General features: G+C 42.7%; 2 protein-coding genes across 6 annotated transcripts in view; one reads left to right on the top strand and one right to left on the bottom strand.

Moving 5' to 3' along the window:
* The window catches only part of atxn2l (ataxin 2-like), a 35370-nt gene extending 23567 nt beyond the window's left edge, over nt 1–11803 (top strand). For all 5 annotated transcript variants that reach the window (XM_075453266.1, XM_075453265.1, XM_075453264.1 and 2 more), the window contains exons 20-23: nt 4485–4600; nt 4686–4868; nt 8391–8553; nt 11452–11803. In XM_075453266.1, the coding sequence (XP_075309381.1) occupies nt 4485–4600; nt 4686–4868; nt 8391–8553; nt 11452–11510 (521 nt within the window). In that variant the 3' untranslated portion in view covers nt 11511–11803. The remainder of the gene's footprint in view (nt 1–4484; nt 4601–4685; nt 4869–8390; nt 8554–11451) is intronic.
* The window catches only part of LOC142370785 (NLR family CARD domain-containing protein 3-like), a 390613-nt gene that overhangs the window by 87807 nt on the left and 283939 nt on the right, over nt 1–18867 (bottom strand). The gene's annotated exons all lie outside the window — the stretch shown is intronic.

Below are 18867 nucleotides of genomic sequence, written 5' to 3'. Positions count from 1 at the left end.
TTACCGGTACCCTTCCTTCAAACTTCCAAAAGTCCGTGAGCGTCTCTATATCCGTTCATCAATACGCCTATCCAATATGTTGTCAATTCGATCTGTTTATGGTCCTTGGTTATGTCAAACCTCGTCAGAGTGAGTGCTCCCTGTTTTGGTTATAGAAACCGCAAAGGTGTGAGCGCTCTGTTCATTAATATATAGCTATGTCTGTGGTGCTGCGACGTGCAGTTGAGCTTCGCTGAGCAAAGTGGAGCAAAGCAGACAGCTAAAACATATTGTTGACGTGTTTCCGACGCTTTTGCCTTGGAGAATATTTATCTTGTAAGTACTGCTATGGACACTTAATTAGTTATGGTGGCGAAATGTATTCTGCTAGTTTTCAGTAGATGCTAACTCGTTTCATTTTCATTTTTCTCGGTTGCTAATCGAAACTTAGTTATACAACGCTTTGCTTGTATAGTGTTTAACAGTTGTGTTTCTGTCTGTAATTATTTTCAGTTTACAAAAAACAAATGAGAAAGAAGACAAGAGGACTTCATTAAAATACAGGAAAAGTCAAACATCACAGAAAACTTAATAAGTGAACCATTACTGTCACGTTTGTCTACAGTTTGCAGCATAAAGGAGCTAATTTAGCTAATGATAACCCTCCTCTGGCCTCCATCTCCATGGTAACGACCAACCTCTGAACTCCAGAAACTAATAAGTCTCGACCCTTTCCCGCTTTTTTTAGGAAAATGTGTGAACTTAAAGCTTTAAGGATGTAAAGTAGTTTTTAATCTGAGCATCACAGCTCTGCTAAACTGTGTTTTATGTAGGTTGGATTTGGGTTGAATAGAGTTGCTTTGTGATCATGTTTATATTTATGCATTTAGCAGAAGCTTTTATCCAAAGACTTCCATATGAGGATGTAACATTACAGCTAACAATAAGCTACATAGAAGGTGACAGGGTAGAGATAGTGAGCAGGCACAGAGGGAAGTACAGGGTAGGAGATGCTCTCTGAGGAGCTGGGTCTGCAAGAGTTTGTTGAAGATATTCAGGGACGCCCCTGTTCTGGTAGCGCTCGGCAGGTCATTCCACCATTCCACTGCTAGACGACAATCCTTTGATGTCTGGAGTGACTGAGTTGTGATGTAAGCCTTTGTGAGAGCATTCAAGTAGATGGGAGCTGTTCCATTAAGGACTCTGTAGGCTAACATCAGTGAGTTGAGTTTGATGCGGACAGCTAAGGGTAGCCAGTGGAGCTCAATGAACAGAGGGGTGAGGATGGCCTGTACCAGGAGCTGGGTGGTGTGTTGGGTTAGGTACGGCCTGATCTTTGTTATGTTTAGCAATGCGAAGTGGCACGATTGAGCAATGGGGGCAACATGATCTTTAAAGGTTAGTTGGTCATCAATCATGACAGCCGAGTTTGGTGGAGAGAGAGTTGTTTGGCTTTGTTTTTGCTGGCATTTGTAGTGATTATAGGACTGTTTAGGTGAGTTTGTCTGCTGAATCTGCTAGTGTATCTTGTCCTGCCTCCACCTCTGGCACCCTCTATATTTTCATTACCCCCTACCCGAACCAGGGTTTGCATCCCCACCCCGCTGTGACTGGTGTGCAGTTGGTGAGAGGCTGAGGTAGATTATGGTTGTTGTGGTGTGAGGGGCAGTGTTGGCTGGCATTAGGGGGGTGACTCTGGGACGCCAGTGATCACTCTCTAGCCTCCTGGAGGTGTCGTGGGCCCAACTAGACGAAACACTGATGAAAGGAGGTTCCCACCTGATGACCCCAATGATATGTTGGTCAGCACTGCTCACTGATCTATATTATAGGGAATTATTCACTGAGTCTGGTAAAAAAATATATATATATTTTTATCTCTTTTAGCACAAGTTTCTTGTGTTTACCTTGAATGATGGAGCTAGGGATTGAGTTTGGATGCAGACGCTGTGGTGTATGGTTGGTTTGGCTGGGAAGACGAGCAGTTGAGTTTTAGAGAGGTTCAGTTGGAGGTGATGGGCTTTCATCCATGTTGATATGTAAATGTACTTTATTTCTACAGACCCTTTACAGACAATCCTTATGATGTACCAAAGTGCTTTAAAGCAGGTAATAAATAAAGAGGAGAATAAGAACAAACAGATAAAAGCAATAAAAGAACAGTGAAGGCAATAAAATACAACCAAAGTGTCATCATACTACTGGGTATTAAAAGCCATCCTAAATAAGTTATGTCAGAGAGACTCTGAGATTGAGACCGTGTGGTTGTCAGGTGGGACTGACAGATAGAGCTGGGTATCGTCAGCATAGCTTTGGTATGAGATGCCATGATATGGCCCAGTGAGGCGGTGGATATGGCAAAGAGAAGAGGTCCCAGTACTGAACCTTGGGGGACCCCTGTGGCGAGGTGGTGCTGCAGAAGTGTGACTAAGCCAGGATACTTTGAATGACCGACCAGTGAGATATGATTCAAACCAGGAGTGTGCACTCCCTGTGATGCCCATGCTGGAGAGGATGGACAGAAGGATGCTGTGGTGTCAAATGCAGAAGTAGAGCAGGACAAGAACTGATGATTTAGCTGTCGCTCTGGCTTCTTTTAAGGCTTCTGTCACAGCCAACAGAGCCGTTTCAGTGGAGTGTCCACTGTTGTGTTGTGAGAGGTAATCTGTGACCTGCTTAAAGACCTTTCAATGGTCTTAGACAGAAACGGGAGGAGAGAGACTGGCTGATAGATGTGGTCGATGTCAGTGAAGCATTAATCACGTGTGTGATCGCTGCAGTTACTGTAGGAGCGATGGATTGGAATAGATTAGTAGGAACAGGGTCCAGCGGGCATGTAGTAGGACGGCTACATGTGAGAGGTTTAGATGCACAGCCCTCAGGGAGAGGGGTGAATGAAGAAAGTGCTGTAGTAGGAATTCTGCATGTGGAGTTAGTGGCACACGTTTGTAGGTCAGGTTTGTTTGGGCAGTTTGGTGAACTGTTTGCTTATAGCTGACACTTTGTGAGTAAATAATGAGGTGAAGGTGTCTGCTGTCAGATTGGTGGCAGGTTGGTGGATGCTGATATCAACTAGGAACATTATGTGAAAGTTATACTTGGGGATGGAAGACAGTAAGGTGTGTGGTTGATGTTGTAAGTCACTAAGTTGTGTTGTTGGGTGATGACAATCATCAAGATGAAATGGTGTTGAAAAGGTTTCTTTATTATTATTTTGGAGTGAAAGGAAATTGGTTCCTGTGGTCCTGGAACAAGTGTAATAATAAATAGTTTATTAACTAAGGATATATACAAGAAGGAAGACAAAAGAAAATATGGAGGCCCAGCAGTGTTCAACAGTCCTTTGCCTTTTACGTAGTGTACAAGGTTGGGTTTGTAAGTCATTAGTTCAGCTTCCACCACCAGCTGCATGTTGAGCAGAACATGATGTCCACTGCACATATGTAGTATGATGGCAGGATTAAGGTCCCAAGTCTGGAAGTTAGCTGCAGGTGAGGTCGTCTGTGATGTGTTCACTGAGGTACCTGAAGCTGGAGACCACTTTCACAGGTTTCTGCTCCTTCCCATGTCCACGATCATCTTCATGTTGTTGGAGTCATTGTTGTCCATGATGTGTCCAATCACAGCTGTGTTGTTAGTTAACCTCACATCGAACAGCTTGGATGTTTCAGCAGGTGCTCAGGGTGGAGAAGACATCTTGGGTTCTCACAGATGGAGGCTGTTAGGGTTGTTGTTGGGTTGTGTGAAGCCTTCTCAGTGATATACATACACAGGTGGTTAAATGTAGTCCTTTTATAATGAACCATAAGAAGCAGTACTTCCAGGGTCCCGGCCCCCGGTCTCCCTGCTCGGTTGACATGCGCAGGTAGACATGCAGGTCTTTACCTCGTCGGTCTTCACGCGAGGGCTGACGCTTCCGCTGACGCTCCAGGTGCCACCGCTCACCTTATGCTGCTCCCAACGGGACGCAGCTGCTCCACATGCCCTGATTGCACTTAAGACCACCTAAAAACCGTTAACCGAGACAAGGTTAACTAACCTCTGACAGAGCCCTTTAGCTTTAACATCACCAATAAGAAAAAGCCCTGACGTAACACTCTGCTGACATCACATGTTGCTGCTAATGCCTCTGCGTTGAGTTGTAATTACATTTTTTGATAGTTATCCCATACATATACTCTGTTTTCTTATATTGATTAAGAGTTTTGAGCAAAGTTGTGCCTCGCTGCCTGTATGAAGGCCGTAAATTCCAGTGCCAGGAATGTGGTCTGGTCCAGCTCGAAACTGAATCCCCCTTCCTTTTACAGTTTAAAGCTTTTTGCAAGAGGGAACACCCATTTTCCAATAAAATGGAGGCGTGAGGAGAGGCTTCAGAGTGGTTAGGAGATAGTAAGAAGCTGTCTCCTCATGAATAAAAATCCTTGATGTGTCTCTCTCTTCTTTTCGTGAATTTCTAGGTGTTTGAACCTGACACTCTGCCTAACATGTTGTCCTGTTTCTCTCAGCTGCTCAATCATTTGCTCATCACACGGGCGCCATGCACCATCCTCAGCCCTGCAGCACCCCCACCGGGAACCAGCCGCAGCCCCAGCACACGGCTCCCAGCCCAGGCCACGCTCAGGTGGGTGCAGCTCACATCAACCATCAGATTATTATTATTAAAATGCCTCTTACGCTCTCAGCTGGCTGTGTTTGTTCCCTCCCAGGCGTCTCAGGGCGGGCCTCAGCCTCAGTCCATGTTCCACTCCGGTGGTCTGTCAGCCCCCACACCTCCCAACCTGCAGCCGGGCCACAGCTCCCCCCAGGCCTCCTTCACCATGCAGGGCTACAGCCTGCCCACCCACCAGGCGCTGCCCCACGGCTTCGCCTCCATCAGCCACCTCACACAGGTGAATATTAATAACCCATTAACTAGCTGGTGATGCTGGGAAATGTAAAAAAAACTGCTGCAGCATTAATGTGATCTTTGTTGCTCTTATAAACAAATAATGCACATTTTCAGCATAATTTATTACTAATTTCATGTTGTTCAATTTTTTTAATCTTTCACTCCAACAGCTTAACCATCAATTAAAAATGTTTTCTGATATTTCATTGTCCGACTGACCAATAAAGACATGTTACCTCCTGCCCAACACTAACAGCTATGAAAACTGCAAAATATATTAAACACAAACAGTTAGAAACATGCAAATACTGCCCATTAAGATCATTTCTTATTCTTTTATCTCCAATTCATACATCAGTAAAAGATTAAGCAATGATGCAACTTAGATTCACAAGTCATCAGACAGACAGTGAAAATCTAACAGATTCTGCTGAGTCACTGGTTACTATGGCAATTCCCGCCTTTTCCAGAGAGCAGAAAAGGGGGGGAAGGGCAGCACTCAGCACCACTAACTGTATTAAAACTACACATTATTGAACCATCACTGGCACAATCTTGTTCTGTACACACAGATGTATCAGTAATCTGTGTATTTCATTGTTTTTACAGCACAGTACACATACCCATCACCACCAAACACTAAAACAAAAGCTCTGATATGATAGCAGTGAATTGGAATTTGGGGGGAAGGGTGCAGTCTGTGTTCTGCTGCAATGTAAGACCAATCAATCACAATGACATTCAAATTGGGTGTAAGAACACAAAAGAGCCTTAATCTTTAACTCTCATACCAATGCTATGCTGACGATACCCAGCTCTATCTGTCACTCCCACCTGACATATCAACATGGATGAAAGCCCATCACCTCCAACTGAACCTCTTTAAAACTCAACTGCTAGTCTTCCCAGCCAAACCAACCATACACCACAGCATCTGCATCCAAACTGAATCCCTATCTGTTGCTCCATCAAAGGCAACTACAAACTTGGGTGTCATGATTGATGACCAACTGACATTAAAGATCACGTTGCCTCTGTTGCTCGATCGTGCCGCTTCACATTGCTAAACATAACAAAGATCAGGCCGTACCTAACCCAACACACCACCCAGCTCCTGGTACAGGCCATGCTCACCCCTCTGTTCATTGAGCTCCACTGGCTGCCCTTAGCTGCCCGCATCAAACTCAACTCACTGATGTTAGCCTACAGAGTCCTTAATGGAACAGCTCCCATCTACTTGAATGCTCTCACAAAGGCTTACGTCACAACTCAGTCACTTCGGTCCTCACAGGATTGTCGTCCAGCAGTGCCTACACCCCGCTGAAGACAATCCAGACTCTGTTCATGTGTCGTTCCACGATGGTGGAATGACCTGCTGAGCGCTACCAGAACAGGGGCATCCCTGAATATCTGCAACAAACTCTTGCAGACCCAGCTCTTCAGAGAGCATCTCCTGTCCTGTCCTGTACTGCACTCTATCTCTACCCTGTCACCTCTGACAGAGTCTGACTGGTGGTTTCCTTCTATGTAGCTTGATGATGATGATAGTAATTTATTTCAGACAAAAACATTTCACCGGTCAGTGCCAAGCAAACACAAAGTACATAATAAATTATAAATAAATTTCTTGAAGACACATCACATCGGTGATTATGAGTCTGAAAAGGAGTATGATGAAGTATAACTTATATAATCATACCCCTTTTCCAGTAGTAATTTATCATATTATTTTCAGTTTCCAATATCCTTTCTGACAACATGAAATAATAATTATAGTTATATTTCCTCAGAAGATGAAAGTACTACATACACACACATATACATATGTACACATACATATATACATGTTCACCTATACATACACCTATACACCCATATACACAGCTTATTGTTAGCTTTAATGTTATATCCTCATATGAAAGTCTTTGGATAAAAGCGTCTGCTACATGCACAAACATTTATATTAATTGTTGGTGTCTGAATTGGGATCATTAAAGAAGTTTATTTTAAAGGAAAAAAGGAAAAATGTCAACTGACAGACATCACTAACTGCTTCTGTGTAAAAACTCTAAAAAGGGATGAAACTACACATTCACTCCAAAATCCAACTTCCTCTCATGGTTGAGTTTTTCTCATCGTTCTCTAACAAGATCTTTTTACAGCTTCTCTAAGAGTTTCCTGAGCATTGACTCCACTGTGAATCCCAACTAACAGTCCCAGCCCAACGTTCTGGGTCGAGCCAAACCTTCTCACATCGTTTTGTTCGCTCTTTCTCACAGCAGATGGATAAGTCACATTTTTAGCTGTTTGATGGAACATTTCATGCTTATTGTTACATAAACCTGCCTCTACCATCTACTCCAAAACACTCTACTTAATAAAAATATTTCTCATTTAGAGGTTCTCCTTTTCTTCTTCTGTGTTCTTTAAACGGCAGCACCAAACTCATCCCTCACAGGTGGTCCAACCAGGATCAAATCATACCTTCCAATCAGGAATACTGTGCTACAGCTTTTCTCTCTCATTATTAAACAGTTTTCCAGAAAAATTGGGAAAAATTCTCAACTTTTAGCCATTTTGAAAACCATTAAAATTCATGTATAATGGGACAAAACCAGCCCTATTTGGAGGCCTCATAACTCAGCCATACTTCATCATAGACACACCATTCAAAGTTTAAACGGGTCAGGAAAGACTCAACTTTAACCAAACTAAAGGTTTTGTTGATATATTGTACAACTTTGACACAACAGCAGTTTAAGTTTTAGGAAAAATCAGGACTCCTCTCACTCTGCTGTCCTGGGGTCTCACACTCTATTGTGACCAGCTCCAAATTAATCCCAAAATCACTCAAACAAACTTCTCTCACATCCAAAATGTTTTCTGCACCCAGACAAATTATACTTCAAAATGTAGGTATTTTTGTCTTCTTTCACCCAAAGTCACCCTCATTGTGCTTGGCCTCACGGTTTTCTCTCAAATCCCCTCTGAGCGCAGAGAGCGACCACTCGGGCTGCCATTGACGGCCATTATAACCAGGCCGCCTCATCTCTTTATAAAATCAACGTTGAAGGCTGCTTTTAAAACTGCCATTAAAAAAATACCATACATAGGAGCAGCATAAAAAATACACCAGTGGCTTCTGCCGTCCCTTCTGGCGCTCACAGTTGAAGAATTTTTCAGATATAACTTATAGTTTTTGAACAGCGACTGTTTGTTCGAGGCAAACATGTCAGTATTCTTACACACAGCTGTCTCCATAGCAACTAATGACACAGCTGATCCTCCTTATAAGGGCACAGCCAAGATGGCTGACCTGTTATAACGGCTTTATGACAGCCACTGTGTTATGTCTGCTCCCATTACAATGTGACTATAAAATGGCAGCAGCTCCATTGGCACCCATCGAAATTTCTTCACAAATGTTCTACTTTTACCTGCTTCTTGTTTAAAGTCTTTTTTTCTCACATTTAGAGATTATCAACAAGTGAAACAGCAGATGTGATCTCTGTCTTGTCTCCAGATTCCAGGAGCTGTTTCAGGGCCGCATCACGCCGCCGGACACGGCCCGCAGCCCGTCATGCTGCACTACGCCCCCCCCCAGCAGGGCGGCGGCTCCAACCCCCAACACGGCCCTCCGCAACAACAGGGGGCGCCCCAACACTTCTACATCGGACCGCCTCAAGGTGATAAGGAAAATCCTTCAGTAAATATCGATTATGAATGTAAACTGAGATTCCTTAAATTGACTAAAATTGTCACATTATTTCATCACAAAGCAAACAGACTGAAAGATGAAGGTTTAGAATGGCACAAAAAACAGAAACGATTCATTTTAACACACGTGTGAAAAGTCAAAGGAACCAGACGCAGAAACAGCTGGAGTCCAGATGTTAAATCACATCATTATTTTAAAATCACAGCTGCCAGCAGACCAGAAACCAACCAAAGAAAACAACAAACTCAAACTGAAGGCCGAAGGAGACTGAGCTGAGTCTGACCGGCTGCTGCTTAGCCTGGTGTTTGGAGTAAGAAGTTAAACCAGAGAAATCCGACATTTAGAACCAAACCAGCAGAATGTAACACTTCTGAAACAGTCCTGCTGTGATGAGAAAACACCTGAAGCTCAGATCCAAACTGCATCGTTGATCCAGGATCTCAGTTACAAAGACGTGAAGAGATGCAAACTCTGTGGTTAGCTTTGGGAAGCTAAGCTTCGATAAGCTGCATTAGCTGGGTTATAGTAAGAGGGATTAAACAGGTGTGAGAGTCGTTTCCTGAGGAACAGACTTCAGATGCTTCTTAAAGGATTTGTCCTGGTTTACAGTCTGCAGAAACACGAGGACATTTATTCACACGGAGCTCAGATACACAGAACTGATGAATCCATTTCAACATGCAAGCTTTAGAAGGATAGAAGATGTTTAGTCATGTCTGTCCTTACTATCTCTTTAAAAACGTGAGAAGATCAAATCACATTTTTCTTCTGGTTTATTTGCACATATTCTAGTGCCTTTCAAAGACTTATTTCTTAAGTTAATTTGACACAGAAAAGAGTAAAAGTAATTTCCTCGAGCCCACAATCTTTGGCAAAAGAAGAAAAGTAAAACAACCAGAAAGGGTTTCTCTCCCTCTTACTGCTTCTCACCTCATCCTGACTGAACGCGAGCGAAACTAACGAGATACGACGACATTTGGCGAGGGTGTCCTGATATGCAGCGTGAGGATTTTATCGGGAGTGATTCTATTGGTTCAGAAAGTGCTCACCTGAATGTGTTAATGTATGCATGTATACATGTATGTGTGTGTGAATGCATGTGTGTATAAATGCATGTGTGTATAAATGCATGTGTGTATAAATGTGTGAATGCATGTGTGCATAAATGCATGTGTGTATAAATGTGTGAATGCATGTGTGCATAAATGCATGTGTGTATAAATGTGTGTATAAATGCATGTGTGTATAAATGCATGTGTGAATGCATGTGTGTATAAATGCATGTGTGTATAAATGCATGTGTGAATGCATGTGTGTATAAATGTGTGTATAAATGCATGTGTGTATAAATGTGTGAATGCATGTGTGTATAAATGCATGTGTGTATAAATGTGTGAATGCATGTGTGTATAAATGCGTGTATAAATGCATGTGTGTATAAATGTGTGAATGCATGTGTGTATAAATGCATGTGTGTATAAATGTGTGAATGCATGTGTGTATAAATGCATGTGTGTATAAATGTGTGAATGCATGTGTGTATAAATGCATGTGTGTATAAATGTGTGAATGCATGTGTGTATAAATGTAGGTGTGAATGCATGTGTGTATAAATGTAGGTGTGAATGCATGTGTGTATAAATGTAGGTGTGAATGCATGTGTGTATAAATGTAGGTGTGAATGCATGTGTGTATAAATGTAGGTGTGAATGCATGTGTGTATAAATGTAGGTGTGAATGCATGTGTGTATAAATGTAGGTGTGAATGCATGTGTGTATAAATGTAGGTGTGAATGCATGTGTGTATAAATGTAGGTGTGAATGCATGTGTGTATAAATGTAGGTGTGAATGCATGTGTGTATAAATGTAGGTGTGTATAAATGCATGTGTGAATGCATGTGTGTATAAATGTGTGTATAAATGCATGTGTGAATGCATGTGTGTATAAATGTGTGTATAAATGCATGTGTGTATAAATGTGTGAATGCATGTGTGTATAAATGCATGTGTGTATAAATGTGTGAATGCATGTGTGTATAAATGTGTGTATAAATGCATGTGTGTATAAATGTGTGAATGCATGTGTGTATAAATGCATGTGTGTATAAATGTGTGAATGCATGTGTGTATAAATGCATGTGTGTATAAATGCATGTGTGTATAAATGTGTGAATGCATGTGTGTATAAATGCATGTGTGTATAAATGTGTGAATGCATGTGTGTATAAATGTGTGAATGCATGTGTGTATAAATGTAGGTGTGAATGCATGTGTGTATAAATGTAGGTGTGAATGCATGTGTGTATAAATGTAGGTGTGAATGCATGTGTGTATAAATGTAGGTGTGAATGCATGTGTGTATAAATGTAGGTGTGAATGCATGTGTGTATAAATGTAGGTGTGAATGCATGTGTGTATAAATGTAGGTGTGAATGCATGTGTGTATAAATGTAGGTGTGAATGCATGTGTGTATAAATGTAGGTGTGAATGACCTGTTGCTTACTAGCTTGTCAGCAGGAAGCGGCGTGTTCAGTTTAACCATTTTATTTAAGGTGTCGAAGTCATCGCTGGAGGGAGCGACATCGCTGCCTGTCGGGACAGGCTGATGGAAAAGTAGCATTCTGATCACTTTTTATCGCTCGCTTTCAGTCAGGATGAGGTGTTAGTGTGTTTGATCTCATCTATCAGAGCTAATTCTGAATAATCCCAATATTAATGCACCAGGACTCAAATGCTGAGGCGCTCCCCCAGCTCAAATGTTAGAGTTTCTTACTAAAGCAACGTGCGCCTGTAGGATGGAAGACATGTGAAATAACTCTGAAACCAGCTCCTAACTGTGTTCCCGTCTGCTTTCTGTGCCCCAGCTATGCAGGTTCAGGCTCACCACTCCCAGCAGCTGGCGTTCCACCCGTCGGCCAACTGAAGCTCCATCCAGGAGCGCCCGCGGCAGCAGCAGCAGCTCCCAGCATTCCCGCCTCCCGACATCTAATTAACACGTCCTCGTTTTTATCCCCATCTTTTAGAGACGCCCGCCGTCGACTCGCCAGACGTTCGAGTCGAGCGCTTTTGGAGTTTTATACATACGCACAGACTGTTTTCCACGCGGAGCTGGACTGAAGACGCTGAAACTGGTGGAATCATTGTTTTTCTCCCCCGTCCCTTTTCTGTCTTTTCTCAAACAAAAACCAGCACATTAATAATAAAAACACTTAAAAAAAAAAACACTGCGTCTGACTGTGTTCTTCTGACAGTGGAGCTGTTCTCAGCTACATCTGCACCAACGGGGGACGGATTCTTTCTTCTTTCTGTGGATATAAACCTGCAAAAACACCAAAAATTACAAAGAAATTATGTGTTCAAACATCTTCAGTCGTTCACACAACGATTCTCGTGTTAAAATCATTGTCAGAGATACGGAAGGATGGATTAATATGTGTATATATACATTTATCTCCTCTCAGTTCTAGTTAAGGCCTCGCATCAATCCATCTCCGTGGTCACGGAGAGGCAATTAAACCTCTTTATCATGAATCTGATCAGATTATTGGCTAAATTACAATCAGACTGAGTTATTAAGTGCACGTAGACACCTTAATCTGACTAAGAATTGGATCGGATCGGATTAAGACCCCGAGATAACTGGGTTGAAAGTCACTCTAAAGATGCTGAAGCACGTGGTGAATTAAGGCCTCAGTCTGCTTCTCCATCCTTTCAAAGTTCTCCGTCAGAATGTCAGATACCCAAGGCAGTTCCCCTCCCGATCAGGAGGCGGCGCTACGTTAAATGACCCAATCTCTGACGTCTATGATGAAAGTGGCTGATTGGTTGTTCACCTTCCGGCTCCGTTCCTCCTCACAGTGAACGATGGCGACCGAGAGAGAAAGACTGTTGTTGGAGTTGGAGCTCGTTGATGTTGAAATGCAAATAATTCTGACTAAATGTTGACCGGCACACAGTAAACTCTTTCAGAAATGGCGGTTGTTGTTGTTCTGAGAGGAAGGAGCTAAACCGGGAAAGTGATTCAGGAAATGATGTCGTTAGCTGACCAATCACAAGCCTTGCGGTCTCTGCGAGTCTCCGTCTCCTCGACGGATAGATAAATACGACCATAAATCAGGCTTTAAGGTGTTGGTACGGAAGCATATTGCTGCCACTCTACGAAAAAAAAAACAGGCTCAGTATCACGTAATTACGTGAAACGTTTATTATAACAATATCTTTTTCACGTTTTAAAGGGGAACTCCGGGGCATTTGAAGCGCATTTCCATTGCTAGAGGTTGTCAAATACTGATAGTAGGACACAGACGGGTGCAAATCTGCGCTCCCTGTGTGGAGATCGCGCTGTTCGCTCAGCCTGTCATGCGAGGCTAATACGTGGTGGCTAGGGGCAAGCGCTAACCCTTCCACGTAAAACAACAACTTGCACACTGCAATATTACTGGGCATGTATTGTTGTAATGTTTTAAATACTTGAACGCAGTTTTTCTAGAGAAGATAATTGTTTTGTATATGTGATTATTCTCCATCGACTCTTTTGGGCTTTCACATGCGCAAGCATACAACCAGCCGGTGAGTTACATGCTGTTTATAAAGTTGTTTTGTAACGTCCCCATGCCAGTAATGTGAGAACCATGCATATGGTTTTGATGGTAAGGCTTGTGACTTTATTGTCGGATGGGTTATAAAGTGGTGTGACGTTTCTGCAGTGTGCAAGTTGTTGTTTTACGTGGAAGGGTTAGCGCTTGCCCCTAGCCACCACGTATTAGCCTCGCATGACACGCTGCACGAACAGAGCGATCTCCACACAGGGAGCGCAGATTTGCACCTCTCTGTGTCCTACTGTCAGTATTTGACAACCTCTAGCAATGGGAATGCGCTTCAAATGCCCCGGAGTTCCCCTTTAACAATATATTTATCACGTAATAACATGAAAAAAATCATTTTAAGGTAACATGTGAAAGTTATGTTACGTTTTATAAATAAGTTTTCACGTAAATACGTGATACTAAGGTTTTTTTTTCGTAGAGTGGCAGCAATACGCTTCCGTACCAACACCTTTACTACAACTGAGAGGAGATAAACGTGTATATACATGTATCTATCTAGACACGTGTAATCCAACACAGCATTGCTGAGGGGGCGGAGCCTAACCCATCGCAGGGCAACAGAGACACAAACATCCATCCACACTCGCTCCAACAGTCGATGTACAGTTAACTTCACATGCATGTTTTGGAGAGGTGGTAGAGAAACCGGTGCTAACGGTGTTCCCTCTGAGCTGCTCGCACAGTCTCAGCGCACAAGAAAATCTATGCAGCGCATAAAATAAAATTCACCATAAACATATTAATTAATATCCAATACCAAATCTAATCTAATTAATTAGACCAATACTGTGTTTTTCTGTGCCATTTTTCAATGTAACGCAGTGAGTGACAGATGTTCAGCCAATGATACGGTTTACTTACGCTATGCAGCCAATCAGAGCATTGATAGTGCTTTCATATACGCTCCGTGCAGGTTAGCTAGCTAACAACAGTGCAGCGGAGTTAGGAGCTAAGACACGCCCCTTATCATGGCGAAACGAACGGGCAGCGCCAGCGACACATCCACTCACCGAGCCAAAGTAAAAAAGAAATGCGGTTCTTTTAGGATGGAACGGCTGTCTGAGTGCAAACAGAAGAACAAGCGGTGAAACTGGTCAAATTTTTTCTTTTTCCAGTGAGAAAGGTCTACATGACTCTCTCATAGAACAGATAACACACTACACATCTCATGAACAACCAGATTTTTGTCTTTTTCCTTTTAAGTGGGCCAAATCACTTATATTAAAAGTAAACTAATGAAAATTGCTGCTGTGATTTGATTCTTTTAATAAGCCATGTAACTATGATCCAAGGTTTTGAACAGGTGTGATACAGGTGTGTGGCCACAGCGTGCACACCTGATGCTGCTCACAGTGTGTTTGCCCAGAACTTTATTAGAGATTAAACTAGTTGAACAAAAGCTGAGTTACAGAGCAGCTGATAGAAGCTTTATGGTCAGAGCTGGTTCCATCAGTCTGAACAAACCGCAGAAACATCTTGAAATAGCTGCAGTTATTGGAAAGTTTCCGTTGTAAACATTGATAAATCGTTCCAGTCTCAGAAAACACAACTCATAGTTTTAAAAGGTCTGAAAGTAGCTTTAAATCCAGCTCATGAAACAGCGATCAGGAGTCTTTTCTTCTGGTTCCAGCTGTCTGGATGCGTTACTTTAAACTCCAGGAAAGAAGAAGTACAACAATCGAATCTGCTTCAGAATAAAACAAGTCGATGCCCCAATAAAAGCCCCAAACAGCTTCGGGTTTTATTACATTTAATTGTCGTTGCTTAGCAACGTCTCCATGGCGCACAGCTGGATGACAGACATCAGCAACAACACATAAATACACTTGATTAAGAGATTCTCAGGATTTGTCAGAAACATCAAAGTAAAGCTAAATGACGGTGGTGACACCGATAAAACAGAACTGCAGTGGAAGCACGAACAAAACGACTTAAAGTTGTTGGTTATCTGGATTAATCTGGTTTAAATTTAGTGTTTCCAACCTGCATCGCTCCCACAGGGCAGCTGTGTTGGACCTGGTCACATTGAGAGGAAACACTTTGATAATTAAAGGAAGATTAACATGAAGCTGCGCAGCTAAGCTAACGATGAAGGGAGGACTGCTGAAGATGGGCGGGAATAACCGTGGATGAGGGGAATTAATCTGCATCTGTGGTGTTTCTGGAGGCAGGAAACCACCTGGTGTGGTCATGCTAAAGAGCCGGAGCTCTAGGAACGTTTTGAGAGGATTCCAGTTGGGAAAGAGCCGCTGAATCGTCTCAGTACAGCTCCCGTTTGCACTTTAACACGTTTACAGCAAAAGAAAATTCCTTCAAGGAGTAAAGAAACATAAAGAAGACTAAACAAAAGACTTTGTGGAAATATTAAGAGAACTGCTGACCTGAACTGGGGATACTCTCACAAGCTCCTTCATGGAGGAGGCGGAGTTTAAGGACCTGGGGGAGGGGCTTGTCTATCACCTCAGCAGAGATTGTGAAAAGTTAAAAAGCTTCCTGGCACCCGACTAAACGCTGAAGGATCTGGATGTTTTGGGGCTGTTTGGGCTGACATGCCTCTTAAAATGTGGCACAGAGGCCAACATCTGGAGTGGAAGACCGGGTGGTGGTTCCCATTTTCAAGAAGGGGAACCCGAGGGTGTTCAGGAGCGATGGCAGGTCGGAGCGAGAGGACGACAGATGAACTCGGGCTGCACAAGAGGCTGAAATGAGTTTCCTTCAGAAGGGGGCGGGGCTCAGCCTTAGAGAAAGGGGGAGGAGCTCCAACATCCGGGGGGGAGGGGCTCCACCATCCGGAGGGAGGAGCTCCACCATCCGGGGGGAGGAGCTTCACCATCCAGGGGGAGGAGCTCCAACATCCAGGGGGAGGAGCTCGGAGTAGAGCCGCTGCTCCTCCACATAGAAAGGAGTCAGCTGAGGTGGTTCCTCTGGTTAGGATGCCTCCTGGGAGGAGGCCCCGGGTCAGAACCAGAACTCTCTGGAGGGATTATACATCCCATCTGACCTGGGAACACCTCGGGATCCTCCAGGAGGAGCTGGAGAGGGATGGATGGGTTTAACTCCTGGACCTGTTGGTTCTGACCCGATCTCAGATCAGAGGAAGATGATGGATAGAATAACAACATAAACATTTATCTATTTTTTCCCCTACATATAAAGACTTTTGAATATATACACATTTATTTATTTTTGCATGTAAATGAAAAAAAATGGTGTATTTTATAATATATATATATATATATATATATATATACACATACATACCTATACCGATATCTGAGGTTTAGTATCTGCCGATACCGATCCGATACATAAAGCGCTGAATTATGGTAACAAACGGTAAGTTTCATTGTGTGGTAAAGACTGGGATCATTCTTTTGTTCAAGGCAACATCAGACTTGACTTAAATATTTCTTTCCTATTTTTAAAAAAACAAATAAACAGAAAGCAAACAGAAAGCAAATAAAAGCAATATGGAAAATAAAAGTATAGAAACTAAATAATTTCCTAAAAATATGTTGAAGAATTTGTGGAACTTACATGCAAAAATAAATAAATAAAACATATATATCTTCTTTATTTCTCTTAATATTTCCAGATTGTTGATTTGCTCATTGATTCCTCTTTATATCGACTCCATCATATATTCATCTATTCCTCCTCTGATTGGGCCTCGCAGTCGTTTAAAGGTGGAAATCAGATTCTTTAAATTGGCTCCTTGTCGGAGTTTCACTTTTCAGCTGAAAAATGAGTCTCGGCGCTCCACAGAGAGTCTTCTTCATCCTGCAGCGAGTTTTGGGGGAACTTTGGACAGATGAAGACGGCGCTCAGGAGTCGGTCGGCTCCTCCCATCATGCACTGGGATGGATGTGGATCATCTGCAAAGAACAACACAAACTGAGCCGACGTGTCTCACGTGAGGATGTTTGATTCGGGCTGGAGTTAGTTCACCTACAGGAGGCTGATTCACGTAGTTTCCCTCCGAGTCTTCGCTGTCGGTCTGAGAGATTTCAGATGTTGATCCTCCTGGGTTTGAAATAAAGAAGAAAAGATCCGATCAATGCGTGTCGAGGTGTGATGGAAACGCATCAAACTCTGTTCAACACAGGAGAGGAAAACTAAAAGTTTAATCAGTGTTTTCTGTTCCGTTTCTGAAATGTCGGCGTGTTTTTCCTGAACTGTGCAGCCGTGATGACGGGAAAGTTGTGATCACATGACCTGAAACTCACGTAAATCCTGCCGCGGGTCCACGTTCAGATAGTCTCCGCTCCCTGAGGAGAGAAGAAGAAAACGTGGAGGGTTCAGCCATCGTTGAACAGAAACACGAAGAACCGAGCGCTGAAGGAAGCTGGTTTCTGTTTCATGTTGGTTTTAATTCAGGCTGGGCAACGATTAAAATGTTTAATCTAATTAATCTCATGATTTCCCTGATTAATCACGATTAATCGCATATGTACGCAGAATCCAAAAATGAATCCAAAAGTAGTGTATAGCTTTTAGCATTTAGCTTTATTTTAAATGTGCTGCCATATGAATGAAAGTGCCATAACATTTGTTGTGCAAACACACTTTTAACATCAGCATCTTTCTGTAGTTTTTATGTAGAAGCCTTGCTCCACTGTCTGTTTCCTTGAATGACTTGCTGCTATCAGTTGTGTGTTTTGCCTTTAAGTGATATTTTAGACTGGAACTACTACGCTGAGAAGACAATTCAACTTGGCAGTGTTTACAGATGACTTTGGTTCTGTCGACTCCGCCGTCTGGAAGAACTTTAAAATGAAAATGGCCGAGTAAAAGTTCCGTACCCTTCTCCATGTTTGGTGGATCCGCCGATTACTTTCTTTTCCTGTTCCACAGCAGCAGACTTTTACAAAATAAAAGCCTGTGAGCAACAGACTTTTACAGAATAAAAGCCTGTGAGCAACAGACTTTTACAATAATAAAATAAATAGTAAAACAGGGGTGGTCCGTGGCGTAGTGGGTTGAGCAGGCGCCCCATGTACAGAGGCTACAGTCCTCACTGCAGCTGGTTTGAGTCCCACATCGGACGGCTCTGTGCTGCGTGTTGTTCCCCCTCTCTCTGCCCCCTGCTTCCTGTCTCTCTGAACTTTCCATTAAAGGCACAAAAGACCCCAAAAATTATTATTATCTTTTTAAAAATAAATAAAACCTGCGTTAATGCGCGATAAAATATTTATCAGCGTTAAATAATTAGCGAGTTAACTCGCCCAGCCCTAGTTTTAACTGATGAGAAAGGGAGGCATAAAGACAACAAATCCTTGTGTGTTCAAACTTACTCGGCAATGAAGACGCCTCGGATTCTGAACTCGGTTTTGCTGAAAGTAAAGAATTAAAACATCAATATGAAGGAAAACGAGCAAACGGCAAAACAAACTCTGAACGGACGAAAAGAGAAACTTACGAACGTTCTCGTAGTCGTGTTGAGCATCTGTGGATGAAAAAGGAAAGCGGATCAGTTCTCACATGTTTCGGAACATTTCAGGCGTTTCAGGTGTGAGTCTGTTTCTGATTTATGTCGAGTCTGTAGGTCACGATCAGACGTCAGGAGCAGATTCAGAGAAGAGAAGAAACGAAGCGTTCGGGGGGGGTTCGGCCACAGTAACGGCAGACATGCTTACACTGGAAAAAATCTAAATCTTATCAAGTATATTTGTC

Source organism: Odontesthes bonariensis, chromosome 21 (assembly GCF_027942865.1).
Source record: "Odontesthes bonariensis isolate fOdoBon6 chromosome 21, fOdoBon6.hap1, whole genome shotgun sequence".
NCBI classification, from domain to species: Eukaryota; Metazoa; Chordata; class Actinopteri; order Atheriniformes; family Atherinopsidae; genus Odontesthes; species Odontesthes bonariensis.
The sequence above is the reverse complement of the archived record's forward strand: the minus strand, read 5'-3'. Positions and strand labels throughout refer to the sequence as shown.